This window comes from Triticum dicoccoides, chromosome 4A (genome assembly GCF_002162155.2).
Source record: "Triticum dicoccoides isolate Atlit2015 ecotype Zavitan chromosome 4A, WEW_v2.0, whole genome shotgun sequence".
Classification (NCBI taxonomy): domain Eukaryota; kingdom Viridiplantae; phylum Streptophyta; class Magnoliopsida; order Poales; family Poaceae; genus Triticum; species Triticum dicoccoides.
This window is the reverse complement of record NC_041386.1, coordinates 631,374,692-631,393,219: the sequence shown is the minus strand read 5'-3', so window position 1 is coordinate 631,393,219 and position 18,528 is coordinate 631,374,692. Positions and strand designations below refer to the sequence as shown.

Genomic DNA, 18,528 nt, shown 5'->3' with positions numbered 1-18,528 from the left:
ATTTAACAAAATTGGTGTACACTATCATAGGTTTATCAGAGTTAATGTGTCCCTTCATTTATTTATTTTAGATTTTTGCACTATTGCCCTTTCACGTTTACTGATATATGTTCTTGCAACATGGATGGATTTAAGGTATTGATTCACTGTTTCGGGTCTCCCTTTTTAAGCATGCTTAGGGGGTTGGGTCCTTCTTCATGCTACTTTTCTTCCATCCAGACGTTGTATACGAACAGCTCTACACCCATTCCATTCAGTACTTTATCAAACAAAACCACGCTATCTCGGCATGTTCTATTAAAAAATGCAACCAAAATTCAAGTATTGAGATGAAGTTCAATGTTACTTTGTACAGTTGTTTACCTGTTTATGTCGTGTTTTTCATCAGGAGGGTCCATCCAGAAGTGCTCGCCGCAAAAAGATGAAAAGACAGATACGGACAGAATCTGAAAAGGAACTGAGGGAGGTATGGAATAGCTTGATTCTGGTTTAACTAGTGCTTGGCTGGTAGTATTATGTAAATGATTTGTTTCACTTACTTAACTGGTTGAAAGACATTCAATCTATGCCCTTTGCTTGCGTTCGTTAGTGAATCTGATTGGATTGACAACATAGTTGCAAACAGTAATGTTTGAATCTCTTAGTTACTACACCCCACCTTTTAGCTTTATAGGACAAGCAGCCCTTTGGATGGCTGTTATTTAGAACAGTGATATTTTGAATCTCATCCTTAAATTTGTCAATTCCGATGTATAGTAATTGTGGTTGTTCACTCTTTAGATGAAAAAGGATAAGCTGTTAGAAAACATTAAAAAGCTGCAAGCTTGCATCTGGCTTCTTGAGAAGGAAGGTGCAGACACGGCTGAAATCATGGAATTCAGGAGTTTGCTTGAATCAACGAAGATGCAGTATGCGCAGTATGTGGAGAATGGTAGCAAAGTGAAACCTTTCAACTTCATATTCAGTGTTTATTTCTCTCACTAACGGAATTGGTATCTGATGTAGAGACACAGTTGGCAAAGGAAGGGTCAAGTGCATCATCACCTCAGGCGCTAAACAAGGATAGACCCGAGAAAATGGTGGGCAACTTGAAATACATTTGCTACTTTTAGTATTCTGTTGCTAAAATGCATGTAGTTAACTTTAATAAAGTAGATATGCCCAGGATACTATCATATCAGTTCCTGTTGAGAGAAAAAGCATCGAAAGATTCTGCACAATCTTCACGGAAGAAAGTGCCCTTGGAAAACCGTATAAATCAGGTGCTTATATAGGGAGGGAGGGGCAGTCCACTTCTGACATCTTGAGAAGCATGCATAATCCCGACTTGTGCCACCAAGACAGTACTATTTCGACTTTACGAGAGAGAAGGGAGGGTAAAAGTCATTTTCCCACTCAAGCCCAGATGTCAGTGCCCTGACACATGCCATACAAACAGACGCAAGGGCACTGCCAGTTGCAACATGTTCTTGGTTTAGTTCCAAGGGGAAACGGCTTTGAGCTCCCTTCTCTCCTGAAATATTGTGAGTATTATCTTTATGACCAGAGTGTTCCGCCGTTTGGGCAAATGGCCACAATTTTGTAGTATCCTTAACGAAATCAGGATTGTGCGGTGTGTTTTAGACTTTCAACAACTGCCATCCAAGTGGACTATCTAGGAGCAACTTTTTCGTCATTTTTTGGCATTTGATAGTCAAAGTGTAATCGTTCTATCTTCCTGTCGACTTACTTCACTTGAAGCTGCTACCTGTGCCAACCTTCATTCTACTTGGATGTGATATTATTTGTCCATTTGTCTACAGTTAGCTACAGCTTATTGCCACACATATCAACAGCTTGACTAGACGCCCCCCACTATGTCAGATATCAGTGTAACTAACTGACTGAATTTCTTTTATGACGTTCTGTGTTTTGCAGCATGTGGAAACTCCTATAGAGAAGGTTGAGAGAGATGAGCAAAACTTGGATTCTGGAAAGGCAGAGGGCAGTAGCCTGAAAGGTTTCAAGGCAAGTTCTTTTCATGATAAATCTTTCTGGAAAGGCAGAGGGCAGTAGCCTGAAAGGTTTCAAGGCAAGTTCTTTTCATTACTTGTGTCTTGACGTCAATCAAATCCTTTAATAATAGGCAGTCTCGAAACAGAACGAATTAGCGGAGGAGGTGAATTTTCTTAAGATTGAACTTGAAGCAGTCAAGCAAGATCGTGACTATCAATTAGCTCAGGTGCAGTCTTTGACGGCTGAAGTAGCTAAGCAGAAAGAAGTTGCAAGAAGATGTGGGGCTGAGCTAGAGAATGCCATGAGGAGAGTTGCTGCCCTCGAGGTATCTTTTCTGTCGTGTTTCCCTTTTCTAGATCTACAAGCCGTCGAGCAACTGACAAATGGGTATTATATTATATATAATCGTGTAGGAAGGAGGCCTGTTGCAAAGGGAGACAATAAGAACGTTGCAGATTCAGCTTGCTTCTGCAAATGAGAAACTAACGGTATATGACGACTGAATCCTTTCTGAGCGATGTATCGTGCAATCCTGTTGCTTGGAAGCAAAAGGGAAATCGGTATTGGAGAAACAGAAGTTGCAGCAGTTTTTGTTTCTGTTAACTCCTGATGAAATGACAGTGTTTTCACTAGCTAATCCGTACTTGTTGCATAAACAATGTAGCCGCACCCTTTGATCTCCAATGGAGAACTATTTTGTGCTATGTTGAATCGGGAGACTAACTGACGTTGTCTTGGCTGTAATCAGGGGCTGCCCTCTTCCACCAAAGATTGATGCAAAGCCGAAGGTCTGACTGGATTGGCATGTGCTGCAGCAATGTTGGGGCCTCTTCATCAACGGTGTTGATTCGCCCGGCAATTGAAGGACCGAACACCGGTGCGTATAACACGAACGAGGTATCCTGATGATGCACATATTTGGTTGATTTTTGCCGACAACAGAAGGGTAGAAGCAGGACAGAATAGTTGTGTACTATTTTTTATTTTGTTTTCTGTTCGCTTGGTTTACTTCTACTAAACCTAAAAGCTCCCTCGGGAAGGGGTGCGCCATGTATCTATCTAGATAGTTCGGACAGCAGTTGTGCCGAAAGCCCGAAACTAATGGCGGCACGGTTAGGGTCTATGAGATTTAGCCGATGCCGATCGAATGTGATGTAACTAAGGCATACTATATCACAGCAATTATTTGTTTCTGGAACTGAGTCTGACGCCGCGCTATTTCAGAGAGCATCATCCACCATTCGTAGCTACGCACCTACTTCAAGGCAGTTCGATGAGACCTAATATAAGTATCACCCCAAATTTATGTATAACCAAATTTCTTTTGGACGTCCAAAAAGTTCCAAAGGCATCTAAAAGTTTCTTGCCAAATACCATATCTGAATTCATCTACGTATCACCCAAAAACGAATTCATTAAGTAATTACCAATAGAATGATTTTATCTTAAAAAGTGTTACTGTATTCCTTCCTTCTATTCCATGTAATACTATCGTAGTAACCTGTGTCACATCTTCATGTGATTTCCATGAAAATGTACACAATGATCTAATATAATGAACATATTGGTGTAAGATTATGTATAAGCAACACAACTGTTATGAATCTATATTGTTTCTGTAGATAGTACAATAAATATATTTATGAGTACCAAAAAATGGTTAACATAATTAATGATGTTTCTCGTGCAACTACGCAGGCACCTGGCTAGTTATTTGTAATAGCATGATATGAGTAGTTATGAAACACGGAATTTTGTTTCTTGGACAATCTCAGCACACTAAAGAAAGAGTACATCCTCACATTTGTGAGGGCCACTGCTAGTTATGTACTCCCTCCGATCCAAAATAAGTGCTATAGTTTTGAACTAAGGTTAGGAGGTAGTACTTATCAACAACACAAACACACTACTAGGGAAAAGCCTAACAATAGCGCGGGTATAGGGTCTATTAGTAGCGTTGGAGGAAAGGGTCTACCGAATCGCGGGAGCGGCTGACAACTGTACAGTGACTGACAACTGTACGGGAGCACTTTTAATTTTTCCAGTAAACAAAAGAGAAAGAAATCCAATAAGGGACACCAACAAGGATGATAGAGCAGCTCATATTGTTGTTCCATGCTCACCAAAATAGAGTTATTGTTCCAATAGAAATGGGCAGCATATAGATACATTACATTCGAGGCATAGAAATCAATAGCAGATTAGATAGATAGAGTAGCTCATATGGTGTTCCATGCTCACAAAAAACAGTCATTATTCCAATAGAACTGGGTGGCATAAATACTGCATTACATTCGAGGCATATCAATCAACATATAGGTGGTCATCACGAGTTAGCTTTCTCCATATGCTTGTGAAATAGCTCGATGTGATCGATGGCGAGGCGGATAACAGAGAGGAACTCACCGCCCCTGCCAAGCTGTATACAGTGGGAAATACCGGTGCTATGGTAGGCTGCATAGCACAGGAACTCCACCCACACCCCAAAGATGACTTGCAGCATCGGCAAATTGCTTCTGTTTCCAAGCAGCTTAGCAGCTAGAAATCAGTAGGGCTTCGACGTCTTCAACTTAGGGTCCTCATTCTCATCGGCAAGTAATGACCTAGCAAACTCCTTGCTAGTACAAAATTTGCTGGTCTTCCACCACTGCTCCAAATTGTTGATGGTAGAATTGCTTGGGACTCCGCCGGGCAGCAAGTTTGGGTGTATCATTAAGAACCCCATGTACTTAGATAATACCTTTATTGCCTCTACAAGAACTTTATCGTCCTCTTCAGCGTTGAGGCACCTACTTTGATGCTGGGTGTCATCACAGCAGCAAAGGTAAATGTCGGTTGCTACTTGCCAGATGAGAATGCAATGGGCGAAATCCCTGTCCTTGATAGAAAAGCCCATATCATCCAAGAGCCTGTATTCCATTAGCACACATTTTCCCGGGGCATCCGGGATACTCCATGTCTCAGAATAACGAGTCATTGTTCTCCGTACCTGTCCCAACACTAGTTCCTTGAACTTCATCGTGATCTTTGTATTGACTGAGAACTTCACCTTTCTCCGCCACTTTTTAAGTGCAGTTGCCTCTACAATCCTGTTCATCCAATTGGTTTGGTTACGGGTGCAGTAATCCAATACATTATGTTGCCTGATGGAGTGCAACCATTTTCTTTGGCTTCTCACTTGGGTAAGTCGTCGAATGCACAAAACCATAGCATTAGTTCTGTTCCATCCCTGACAGTGCAAGTAGCCGCACGTCCATGTTGATCCTACAAGTGCAAACACTGATGTGGTTTCCAGAACGATGGCCCCAACCAATAGCATGTAACTGATGGAGACATCTACTCTGCTGTGAGCACCTTTACCGTCGTCGAGACGGAACAACAAGAATGCGCTCACCGTGCCAAGCAGCGAGATGGAACGGATCAAGTAGCCTTGCCAACTGTGAACCACTTGCGCCTTAGTGTAAAACAGGTCGTACAGAAGGGAGAGCTCCGCCTCGACCAGGTCATACATGTCCATGTTGAATTCATACGGCAGAGGCAGAACGGGGTCTAAATAACTGAGAATGGTGTCGGTGGACCACCTTTCCAGGCTGACGTTGATAAATGAACCCATACAAAAATGGAACATGTAATGAGCGTCGAATAGAATCTCCTCCTCTCTATCCATCTTAGCTCTCGTCTCCTTGATGTAAGCCCGTTCTTGAGAAGTTTTGCTGTAAACTTTCAACAAAGCAAAATTGCCATTGCTGCCTCTTTGGAGAGCCCACACCCTCTCCCCGTACTTGAGGAAACCCACTATGAACATCACTATGGTGGCTGAGACCAAGTTCCAGGTACCCGTTATGATGTACCGGTAGATGGCGTAGCCGGCTCCCGATGCCTGCACTAGGAGAGTCAGCAGGTGGCGCCTCCATAGCTGGTTGTCCTCTAGGGAGAAGGCAGTGATGGTGTCCTGGCCACCGAGGTGGAGCAGAAAGAAGGTTGCCCAGAACGCGATGAGCCCGTCATCCCCCGGCCTGCTTTCAAGGGACATGTGCCCAAGGGCATATACCGCCATGTTATCGGCCATCAGGTACGACAGCCAGAGGAAGGCCAGCAGCACGCCAGAGGAACTGCGCCGCCGGAACCCACTGAAGACGAGGAGGATGAGCTGCAGCAGGAAGCTGGCGACAACCAAGATCTGGATCCCCCATTCTTTCCACACACGCACCACGAGTCCTCCTCCTGCCGCCATTGATGTGTGGTCCACTGAAAAGCGTACAGGAACATAAGAACGACTCACAACAACATATCCGTATCTACATGTACTCATATGCTCTGCCAAATCTAGCTACATGACGTACTCATGGCAACGAACAAATGGGTGAACCACATAAGTAACTACGTACCCATAGACCATGGCTATCACATTTATACAAGGGTATAGGGATACAAGGTATGTGGATCTAGAAGAAGAACATATAGTGAGCTTGGTTTGACTTACATGAGGAGGAGACCAGCCGGTGGGATGAGCAGCGATGAGCCGGATCACTTGGAGGATGATCAGAAAGCTGGGGAGCAAGGGCGATGGAGACTTGGAGAGTAGCAGATCGAGCTTTTCAGTTGCAGTTTGAGAGTGTGTTCGGTCTACTGGCAATGTAGTGATCCAACTCCAGGTCTGTCGGAGGAAAAATGGGCAAGAACGACTTCCCAGGAAATAAACAAATGACTTGGTGCCAGTTTAATTTTCTACCTTTTGATTCCTGCCAGCTAGTTGTAACGTGGGCGGTTAGATTAGGTGTTTAAATTATAGTAAGACGATAAGCCTTGACCATGCTTAATTAGATGCATGGCATGGGCGGTATAATATGATCTCATCTGTTGCCTAGTTGCCAACCGATCTGATCCATTCAAATGTTTTAATTAACCGCATCTCTCCAGTAAATTGAGTGTTTTGGCCGAATTGGTTGGTGCACACAATTAAGGGCATCTCTAACCGAACCCTCAAATTTCTTGAGAAAGATTGTAGTTAACTTTCAATAAAGTGGAAATGCCCAGGATGCTATCATGTCAGTTCCTGTCGAGAGAAAAAACATCGAAAGGCTCTGCAGTCTTGCGGAGAGTGACCATGGAAAACCGTACAGACGACCAGGTATTTGTATTTCAAGACCAGGTATTGACATAGTGACATAGGGAGGGAGGGGCACTCCACTCTGCCATCTCGAGAAGCATGCCGTAAATCCTGACTTGTGCCACCGAGACAGTACTATTTCGACTCTACGAGAGAGAAAGGAGGGTAAGCCAATGTCCAACTGAAGCCCACCTGTGCCCTCACACATGTCATACAAACACACGCATGGTCACTGCCAGTTGCAACTGTTCTTGGTTTAGTTCCAAGGGGAAACGGCTTTGAGCTCCATTCTCTCCTGAAGAGTAAATAGCATAAAACTACTAGTTTACATGCTAGGGTTCCAAAAAACTGTCACTTTTATTTTTTTTCAGAAAACTACCAAACGAGCGGTCGGCTGTTTTAAAAAACCCCAAACACCAGAGATTAGTGTTTTAACCGTTTTCCTGACGTGCTTGGCCCACCGGTCAGGTCACCTGGCCACGCGCGCTCACGGTGCAACCGTTGACGGCCGTTAGCCCGGCCGGTCTGGTCGGAACCAAAGTAGGCGGTCGGGCCGCACTCTCTCTCAGTCTCCCCTCCTCTCCCCCTCCTCTCCCCCGCAGTGACCTAGGTGGGCGATGGCGGCGGCGCAGCCACATGGCGTCGGTGGCGAGCTATTGAGCCAAGGCGTCACCGGCCAGGAGGGCAGTGGACACTCAGAGGTGGACAAATGGCTAGGCAGCTCGAGCTTCCCGGCGCAGCGCTCGCAGCAGCCATCACCGCCCGTGGCTCAGGTAGATCCGGCGAGCTTAGATCCGGCAGTTCATGTGGCTAGGGTAGTGGCGAAGTGCATCCACGCGGATCTAGATGGCGGCCACACTTGGGCGTCGTCCTTTGGTGGAGTGAGGTAAGAAATTTATGGGCCCTTCATACGTTTAGTTCAAATTAGAACTAGGGTTAGTACTTGTTTGTTCTTGGCATGGTACTGTATTTTATTGGTTATGTCACCGTAGAAGAAAGTGCATTTGGTTAGTTCATTTGGTCAGTGCATTCACTGTAATTAGAAGAAAATTCAGTAATGTTCAGTGCATTTGGTCATTGTCTTAAGTTTCAGTGACTTAAAAAATAATTGTTTGTCAATTTAATCCTATAGCTTAGATGATGAGATTTGGGACATGAGGCTACATTTTTCAAGGAACAGATAATATGGAGAGAAAGTATTCAGTTTCTTCAGTTATCAGTTATCTGACCATATTAGCATTGATTGCGTTGGAGGGCTATGGAATGGATGCTTTTCTGACTTATGTAAAGGAAGAGGGAAAGGGGCTGGAGGGGTGGAGGTCCTGGATAGTGAGGAGGCATTAGAGGAAATGCTTGACTTATTTGTTGATAAGAAGGTACCGAACATCATTGTCAGAAAAGCCATTGATCCAAGCCCAACAAATGTTAATATGGATCACATCATGCTTGAGGAACAGATCCCCATTGATCATGTTGGTGAACCTGTTGTTTACAGAGTTTCACAAGAAGGTGTTCTATACCCTGCCTCTAATGCTAGTTTGCCAGCTGTAACCCCTGATGAGCCCTACCTGAACACACAGCAAAGCAGCAATTTGAACAAGGGGAAAACAGTTGTGGAAGAAGAAGAAGCAGATGAAGAAGAAGAAGATGAAGATGTACCAGAAGAAGAAGATGAAGTTGAAGATGACAAATCATCTTCAGATTTTGAGTTCTTTAAGGGTGATTACAGAGGGCAGAAAAATTCTTACAAAGCTTGGTGTAGGGGTGAAGATGAGGCTGGCACTGATACTGTAGAGCACTTTTGTGGAGCTAACTCAGAACCTTCTGAGTTTTGGCAGGAAGAGCAAATTGTTTCTGAAGATGAAAAAGCAGAGGATCCTGCTGCTCTAACTACAAAAGGAGCCAAAAAGCTTAAGCCAGTTAGAAAACCTGGCCCAACTAGCAAGTCTCACGGTGAGCCTGAGCACATCAAGTTTGAGGATTATGTCCCTAAAGCTGATGAGTACTGTTTTCCAGGTGATTTTGGCCTAAGTGATGAAGAAGGCTGCCATCTAGAAGGAAGAGTAGGAAGAAGCAGAAGAAGGAGAGGCGATGGTATGATCCATCCAGGCCTAATGCACATCAACAGTTTTCAATGCATTTGTGCTTTGAAAATGTAGTTCAGTTCAGAGAAGCACTTAGAAATTTTCATGTGAGGACTCTTAGGAATTTTGAGTATCACAGAAATGAACCAACTAGGGTTATTGCTTGGTGCTCTAAGAGAAAACATGGTTGTGAGTTTTATATAGTTGCCTCTAGGATAGGTCATGAGGCAACTTTCAGTATTAAGAAGATGAACCTGGATCACACTTGTGGAGCAAGTGGAGAGAACACAAAGGTGACAGTCAGTTGGGTTGCTAAGGTTTTTGAGGATACAGTCAGATCCAACCCTAGAGCTGGTGTTGACACAATTATGTCATACACAAAGAAGAAGTTTGGTGTGCATGTGCCTAAAAGCTTGGCATACAGGGCAAGGAAGCAAGCAGTTGAGGTTGTGCAAGGAGATCACAAACTCCAGTATCACAGAATAAGGGACTACCTGCAGTGTGTGCTAGATACTAACCCTGGCAGTAGGTGCATAGTAACAACACATGAGGACCCACTAAACCCAGCTCCTAGCCCAAGGTTTCACTATATGTTTTACTGCTTGTTTGCATGCAAGGAGGGTTTTCTGAATGGATGCAGGCCATTTATAGGTAAGTATTCAGACACAAATGTATATGATATTTTTACATTGATGTAATTAGGCACTCATGTGATCATGTTAGCAGGTATGGATAGTTGCTTCATCAAGTTAAGCACTGGTCAGCAGATATTGGCAGCTACAGGGAGGGATGGCAACAATAACATCTTCCCAATAGCTTTTGGTGTTGTTGATAAGGAAGAGATAGACAGCTAGACCTGGTTTCTCACACAGTTGAGAACAGTCATTGGAACTGGCAATAAGTTTGGCAAATACACAATTATGTCTGACAGGCAGAAGGTATTGTTCTGTACTTAGTCTTTACATTTGCCTTTACATTTGTCATGAGTAAAATGTTATTCAGTAGTAACACTTAAAAAATAAACTACATTGAACAGGGATTGTTGAATGCAATAGATGATCTATTCCCTGACTCTCCACAAAGGTCAGGCTGCCTATTCCTTTACCAAACATGGTCATGATTTAGGCATGGAGAATTTGAAAAAACAAAGTCTAAAAGCTTGGCAGTGGTTGTCACAGATACCAGAGCATACATGGGCTAGGTATAAAATGGACATTGTGTGCAAAAAACAGACCTGATAGTAAACAACCTTAGTGAGGTTTTCAATATAATGATATTGGATGTTAGGAACAAGCCAATCAGGACTATGTTAGAGGGCATAAGAACAAGGCTGATGATTAAGTTTCAGAAGATCAGAGAAAAGACAGAGTCATGCAGATGGGTGACCACACCTACTCATTCAGAGATTTTAGAAGATGGAAAGAAGTGGGCTAAGTATTGTGAAGCATACATGGCAGGTCTAGGCATATGGCAAGTCACAAGTAGCTCTGAAAACACATATTGTGTTAATTTGAACAGCCCGACCTGTGACTGTAGGGGATGGGACATGACAACTGTACCATGCAGTCATGCCATTGCTGCAATGCAGAAAGTGAAGATACATCCTGAAGACTATGTGAATGCTTTATTCAAGAAACCCATGTATTGTGAAACATATAAGCACATAATATTCCCTGTGCCAGGTCCTGACCATTGGCCTCATACACCTGGTGATGATATATCTCCACCTGTTTTTAGAGAAAAGAAAGGTAAAAAACAAACTGCCAGGAGGAAAGGCATGTTTGAGGTGCCAGCTAAAAAGGATACTTCTAGGATTGGTACAGTGACATGCAGCAACTGCAAGAAGCAAGGGCACAGGTTCAACAACTGTGGTGACCCATTGAAACCAAAGTTTCAGATGAGGATGAACAAGCACCAGGTATGTCCTTTAGTTCCATTCATTGCATTGCATTGTTACATTCATTTCATTTGTAGGAAATAGAGCTAACTAATCTTCTTGTGTAGGAAAATAGAGCTAACTACTCTGAGGTTGGTTCTTCAATGGCTGCAACTGCATAAAGGCCACCAAGGGTACCTGCTGCCTCTGCACCTGCACCAACAGCTCCTCCAACAACAAATGAGTCAACACATACAGCTTCTAGGTCAAGGAAGAGGGTTGCTTCCACATCAGTAGCAGCACCAGGTACAACATCAGCCTCCAAGAAGAAGAGGAGCACCAGCATTGAGGCTACAACAGCAGCACCACCACCTCTCAAGAAGAGCAGGACCAACACCTCTTTAGCAACACCAGTACCACCTCCCAAGAAGAAGAGCACAACTATTTATTCAGTATCAAACAAACTGCTGCATCATATCAAACATCTATGAACATCCATAGCAGAAAACTTAATTGGCATCTAACCAGGAGTGGGCAGCCATAGAAACGCCTTCCTGTTACAATGCCTTCAAAAGCCACACGCTTAATAGGCCTCATTTGGTGCAGAATGCACTTGGGTTGAGCAAGCTCAAGTTGGCCACATAAAAGTGGCTCCACAATGGTGTATGGTTCCTCCTGCAACCAAAATAACCAACAGAACACTGGTTTCAATCTGCACTCAATACCACAATCAACTTGCACTGTTCTTTAACCCTGAACACTCAAAAATCCCCAAATCAGCATGAACCCTAACACTGTACAGAGATGAACCCTAGGTTACCTAAATCTTACAATCAAACCCCACCCTCACTAATCAAGAACAATATCACAAAGACAACAACAACACTACACTCAGCAAGATCCATGGCTATAGCCTAGGCCTACTAGCACCTAACCCTAACCCCAAGTGGCAAAGAAAAACTTACCATAAGTCTCATGTCCATGCTGATGACCTCGCACTCCTCCTCGGAGCTTGTTTCCTCGTCGTTCCAGGAAGGCATTGCGGCAAGGAGGTCGATGGCGACCGGCCTCGAAGACGGCGAGCGGCGGCGAGCTCGTACTGGAGCAGGGGAGTGAGAGCAGGAGAGAGTGAGCGAGCAGGGTGCGCCCGACCGACTGAGGGGGTATTTACCCCAGTTTTGACCGGGCCGGTCGGCTAACGGCCGTTAACTGCTGCGTCGTCCATGCGCTGGGCCACGTGGGCTGACAGGTGGGCCCAATCTGTCAGGAAAACGGTTAAATCGCTAGTCACTGCGGGTTTGGGTTTTTGAAACAGCCGACCGCTCGTTTGGTAGTTTTCTGAGAAAAATTTAAAAGTGGTAGTTTTTTGGAACCCTAAACTGTAAACTAGTAGTTTTTTGCTATTTACTCCATCCTGAAATATGGGCACTATTATCTTTATGACCAGAGTGGGCAAGTAACCACAATTTTGTACTAGTATCCTTAACCAAATCAGGATTGTGCGGTGTGTTTTAGACTTTCAACAAGTGCCATCCAAGTGGACTATCTAGGAGCAACTTTCTCGACATTTTTTGGCATTTGATAGTCAAAGTGTAGACGTTATATGACTTTATATCTTCCTGCTGTCTTCACTTGAAGCTGCTACCTGTGCCAACCAACATTCTGATTGGCTGTGATATTTTCATCCGTTTGTCTACAGTCAGCTGCAGCTTATTGCCACACACATCAACAGCTTGACTAAATGAACCCCCACATTATCGGGGATCAGTGTAATTAACTGAGCTTCTTTTATGACGTTCTGTGTTTTGCAGCATGTGGAATCTCCTATAGAGAAGGTTGAGAGAGATGAGCAGAACATGGATTCTGGAAAGGCAGAGGGCAGTAGCCTGAAAGGTTGCCAGGCAAGTTCTTTTAATGGTAAATATTTTTGGTGCTTCCCTTGTTTACCCATGTTAACCACTTTGGTGTGTAAATGACGTTTATAGATTGCTGAGCAGTAGCCATAGTATAGGTATGCATAACATTATTAAAAGATGCGTGCAAATATTATTATTTTCCTTCACTTTGGATCTTCTATAGAACATCGGAAGTGTGTGAATATTACCAGCCTTCTCTTGCTGTATCGCATGACTATAAAATACTTCATCCGTCCCAAAAAGCTTGTCTTAAAATTGTCTAGATATGGATGTGTCTAGATACATGCCATTGTCTGAAGAGTGAACTTGAAGCAGTCAGACAAGATCATGATATCTATTAGCTCAGGTGCAGTATTTGACGGCTGATATAGCCAAGCAGAAAGAAGTTGCAAGAAGATGTGGGGCTGAGCTAGAGAATGCCATGAGAGTTGCTGCCCTTGAGGTACTATCCTTCTTGTTGTGTTCTCTTTTCTGGATCTACAAGTTGTTGAGCAACTTTCGTCGCGTTTGTTGGCTCTGCGTTCGCGGAGGATCCAGTGCAAAGTGTTGAAGGATTGTGTGTCGTCTCGGTTAGTTGATTTGGATAAATCTAGGATTTCTCCTGTCACGCTGTTTGAATCATCTAATGTTGTTGCCGTTTCTACGGCCTATGGACCTGCGAGTAAGTCGAATTTGGATAGAATTAGGGATTTCCCTGGTGCGTTGATTGAATCCTCTAATGATGTTGCCGTTTCTACGGCCTCCAAACCTATGAACAATTCGAATTTAGGCGATAACCTGCTTAACAGCGCGAGAGTGACAGGCCAAAAGTTGTCCTCTACTTCTATTCAGGTTGCGACAGGCCCCAGCTTCAAAATTCGTGACTCTGGTAGGAAAACGTATTCTCAGGGTACGCGTTCGCGTGGGCAGGGTGACCTAAAGACTATAGAAGAGCACTTTGGCCAACTCTGGCTTATCCCCTCCCCTCCCCCCCCGCCTACCTCCTCCACCACCACCCCCTCGTGTTAATCCCCCTCCCTCTGGATTCACTTGCTGGATCCGGAAGGATTTGATTTCCTCTCATTCGTTTACAGTCGTTGATTGTCATCCTGCGCCTTGTCGTGCTTTTGATCCAACTCCAAGAACCATTAAGGTTTCGAGGGAGGGTTTGTGTTGGGGATATAACTATTAGGCATGACCCGCCCAGGAGGGGCCGGGTCATCCCTATGACGATTCACCATAATGAAGCCCAAGATTGCACGAGGTTCACAGAGGCTTAGTATAAGGCCCAGGCCCGAAGGCGGCTCAAGGCCCGTAGAGATAAACTGTCGTATGTACAATACTTGTATTGTAAGGCAGGAATAGTTAGAAACCGAGCCGGACAATGTTTATGAGCCGGCCGGGACTCTATGAGCCGTCGGCCGTCAGCCTCGGTATATAAAGAGACGACCCGGGCGTCGGTTCAGGATAAAAAAAGACAGATCGAAAGATAGGTCAAGCGGATTCACTCCCTAGCAATCGAAACATAAGCAATACCACCTCAAACTGGATTAGGCTTTTACCTTCATCGCAAGGGGCCGAACCAGTATAAACTCTCGTGTCCTTTGTTCCATTTTAACCCCTTTAAGCTTCCTAGTTGCGATGGCTCCACGCTTAAGTCCTTTCACTAGGACATCTGCTGTGACAATTCCATGACAGTTGGCGCCCACTGTGGGGCCAGCGCACGGTGGATTTGAGTTCTTGAAGGGCAGTTTCGAAGGGCTCAAGGGATATGGTGTGGGCCGGATGACCAAGAGTCGTCGCGGAAAGCTCTACATCGACGACGCAGGCTGGGGCCCCTACGCCGGCTCAATTGAGTACGGGTACCGGGTCCCCTTCGGCGGGATCCACGTCTTCATCAGCCGGATTGACGAGTCGGGCCCTGAGCCGAACATCTGCACCGACATCGTCGAGACGGCTCAGCGTGCGAGACCCGCCCAGGCTCAGCCAACCGTGAAGCGTGCCTTCGTGGGATGTATCCATGGAGGGGAACTTTCTGAAAGATCTGTGTCTGGTGGTGAGACCACCGTCCAATCTAATGATGAGTCATCCACGGGTGAGACAGGTTCGTTGTATCAACTGCACGATGGTGGGCTTGGGGGCTGCTCCGATGGCAGCAGTATTCCGGACCCCTTGAGCCACCGAGCAGAGCGGGGATCTTCATGGCTGGCACACAACTCGTTCAAAATTCTACGACTGCATCAGCGATAACCTCCGGATCAACGGCAGTCGGGGCAGGAGGCCCTGCGTGCCCGCCGGCTCAGGTGTTGATGGAACTCATGGATAGGATGACAGCCCTGTTAACCGCCGTGGTTTCTCTGGCGGATCAGGATCAACATGATACGGAAGTGGCACGGTTACGTGAGGAGGTAGCACAAGCCAAGGAAAACCTAGCAGCAGAGGACGTCAGGATGGCCGCAGAGCGGGTGACTTTGGATGCTCGAGCACAACAGATTCAATCCGAGGCTTTTTCAGCTTACGATGAATATGAACACATCAAATGAGGTCATGAGAAGAAGGCACTAGAAGGCTCAATCACGTCTACCTCTGACATATGATCCTAGAAACCTTTTCCGCACACCCGGTGCAGGCCTGAGTAACCCGCCGGAGGTAAACCACGTTGCAACACCCGGGGCGGGGACGCCGGGTCAGCCATGGGCGATGGAACCTCCTCGGATGAATACTTCTCCACCTCATTATGTACCGACGCCACCGGGTCATTATTCTAACCCTTTGGAGAACATGATCGCCGCGACGGCACGATTGGCGGCTCTCCCGATGGAGGGCGACTCTCCAACGGCGGTTGAAACACGAAGGGTCAGAGAACTTCTTCAGACGGTTTTAGCACAGCAGCAGGCATATTCTTACAGCCGAGACATGGTTCATTCGACCCCTCGCCCAAGCCGTAGTCCGGGTTATAGCCGACACGTGGATTCAGTAGCTGTTTCAAGCAACGCTCGGCGCCATGACCAGTTGGTCAGGCATGACCCGGTGCGTGATGGAGCTCTCAATTTGGTTAACCAGGACAGGATACGCCAAGAATCTGAGCAGGCGGTTCAGCAGGCGGCTGAGCAGGCGGCTAAGCGGGCGGCTTACCAGTCTTTTCCGGTTTATCCGATGACTTCTGTTGAGGCGGGCGTAACCGCGAGGCCTGGAGGTGTCCCTTGTTTGGTACTAGCTCAATGATAACCCACAAGTATAGGGGATCACAACAGTTTTCGTGGGTAGAGTATTCAACCCAAATTTATTGATTCGACACAAGGGGAGCCAAAGAATATTCTCAAGTATTAGCAGTTGAGTTGTCAATTCAACCACACCTGGAAACTTAATATCTGCAGCAAAGTGTTTAGTAGCAAAGTAATATGATAGTAGTGGTAACGGTAGCAAAAGGTAACAGTAGTAAAAGTAATGTTTTTGGTATTTTGTAGTGATGATAGCAATAGCAACGGAAAAGTAAATAAGCGAAGACCAATATATGGAAAGCTCATAGGCAATGGATTGGTGATGGAGAATTATGCCGGATGCGGTTCATCATGTAACAGTCATAATCTAGGGTGACACAGAACTAGCTCCAGTTCATTGATATAATGTAGGCATGTATTCCGAATATAGTCATAAGTGCTTATGGAAAAGAACTTGCATGACATCTTTTGTCCTACCCTCCCGTGGCAGCGGGGTCCTTACAGAAACTAAGGGATATTAAGGCCTCCTTTTAATAGAGAACCGGAACAAAGCAACACATAGTGAATACATGAACTCCTCAAACTACGGTCATCACCGGTAAGTATCCCGATTATTGTCACTTCGGGGTTAACGGATCATAACACATAATAGGTGACTATAGACTTGCAAGATAGGATCAAGAACACTCATATATTTATGAAAACATAATAGGTTCAGATCTGAAATCATGGCACTCGGGACCTAGTGACAAGCATTAAGCATAGCAAAGTCATAGCAACATCAATCTCAAAACATAGTGGACACTAGGGATCAAACCCTAACAAAACTAACTCGATTACATGATAGATCCCATCCAACCCATCACCGTCCAGCAAGCCTACGATGGAATTACTCAAGCACGGCGGTGAGCATCATGAAATTGGTGATGGAGGATGGTTGATGATGATGATGGCGACAGATTCCCCTCTCCGGAGCCCCGAACGGACTCCAGATCAGCCCTCCCGAGAGGTTTTAGGACTTGGCGGTGACTCCGTATCGTAAAACGTGATGATTTCTTCTCTCTGATTTTTTTCTCCCCGAAACTCAATATATGGAGTTGGAGTCGGAGAGGCAACAGGGGCCCCACAAGGTAGGGGGCGTGCCCTAGGGGGGCAGGTGCGCCCCCACCCTCGTGGAGAGGTGGTGGGCCCCCTGGCCTTCATCTTTTGCAGGTATTTTTCATATTTTCTGAAAAGTTACTCCGTGAAGTTTCAGGTCATTCCGAGAACGTTTGTTTCTGCACATAAATAACACCATGATAATTCTGCTGAAAACAGCGTCAGTCTGGGTTAGTTCCATTCAAATCATGCAAGTTAGAGTCCAAAACAAGGGAAAAAGTGTTTGGAAAAGTAGATACGACGGAGACATATCAACTCCCCCAAGCTTAAACCTTTGCTTGTCCTCAAGCAATTCAGTTGACAAACTGAAAGTGATAAAGAAAAACTTTTACAAACTCTGTTTGCTCTTGTTGTTGTAAATATGTAAAGCCAAGATTCAAGTTTTCAGCAAAGATTATAACTAACCACATTCGCAATAACGCATAGGTCTCAAGTTTACTCATATCAATAGCATAATCAACTAGCGAGCCATAATAATAAATCTCGGATGACAACACTTTCTCAAAACAATTATAATATGATATAACAAGGTGGTATCTCGCTAGCCCTTTCTGAGACCGCAAAACATAAATGCAGAGCACCTTTAAAGACTAAGGACTGACTAGACATTGTAATTCATGGTAAAAGAGATTCAGTCAAGTCATACTCAATGTAAACTAACAGTAATGAATGCAAATGACAGCGGTGCTCTCCAACTTGTGCTTTTTAATAAGAGGATGACGACTCAGCATAAAAGTAAATAGATAGGCCCTTCGCAGAGGGAAGCAGGGATCTGTAGAGGTGCCAGAGCTCGGTTTTGAAACAGAGGTGAATAATATTTTGAGCGGTATACTTTCATTGTCAACATAACAACCAAGAGATGGCAATATGTTCCATGCTACACACATTATAGGCGGTTCCCAAACAAAATGGTAAAGTTTATACTCCCCCTTCCACCAACAAGCATCAATCCATGGCTTGCTCGAAACAACGAGTGCCTCCAACTAACAAGAGTCCCAGGGGGAGTTTTGTTTGCAATTATTTTGATTTAGTTTGCATAAAGCATGGGATTGGGCATCCCGGTGACCAGCCATTTATCTCGTGAGTGAGGAGCGGAGTCCACTCCGCTTGAGAATAACCCGCCTAACATGGAAGATACAGACATCCCTAGTTGATACATGAGCTATTCGAGCATGCAAAACAGGATATT

At 44.9% G+C, this 18,528-nt stretch overlaps 1 protein-coding gene and 1 pseudogene across 4 annotated transcripts in view; one reads left to right on the top strand and one right to left on the bottom strand.

Moving 5' to 3' along the window:
• Positions 1–3,193, top strand: part of LOC119287551 (serine/arginine repetitive matrix protein 1-like) — a 6,868-nt gene extending 3,675 nt beyond the window's left edge. For 3 of the 4 annotated variants that reach the window (XM_037567111.1, XM_037567112.1, XM_037567110.1), the window contains exons 7-13: positions 389–466; positions 781–931; positions 1,006–1,079; positions 1,918–2,007; positions 2,126–2,320; positions 2,409–2,483; positions 2,744–3,193. In XM_037567111.1, the coding sequence (XP_037423008.1) occupies positions 389–466; positions 781–931; positions 1,006–1,079; positions 1,918–2,007; positions 2,126–2,320; positions 2,409–2,483; positions 2,744–2,770 (690 nt within the window). In that variant the 3' untranslated portion in view covers positions 2,771–3,193. Of the gene's footprint in view, positions 1–388; positions 467–780; positions 932–1,005; positions 1,080–1,917; positions 2,072–2,125; positions 2,321–2,408; positions 2,484–2,743 lie in introns of those variants that run through there. The other variant, XM_037567113.1, reaches the window with a different exon arrangement.
• A 1,128-nt stretch (positions 3,194–4,321) lies between these two features.
• On the bottom strand, positions 4,322–6,229 carry LOC119283909 (annotated as a pseudogene).
• Positions 6,230–18,528: the final 12,299 nt, after the last annotated feature.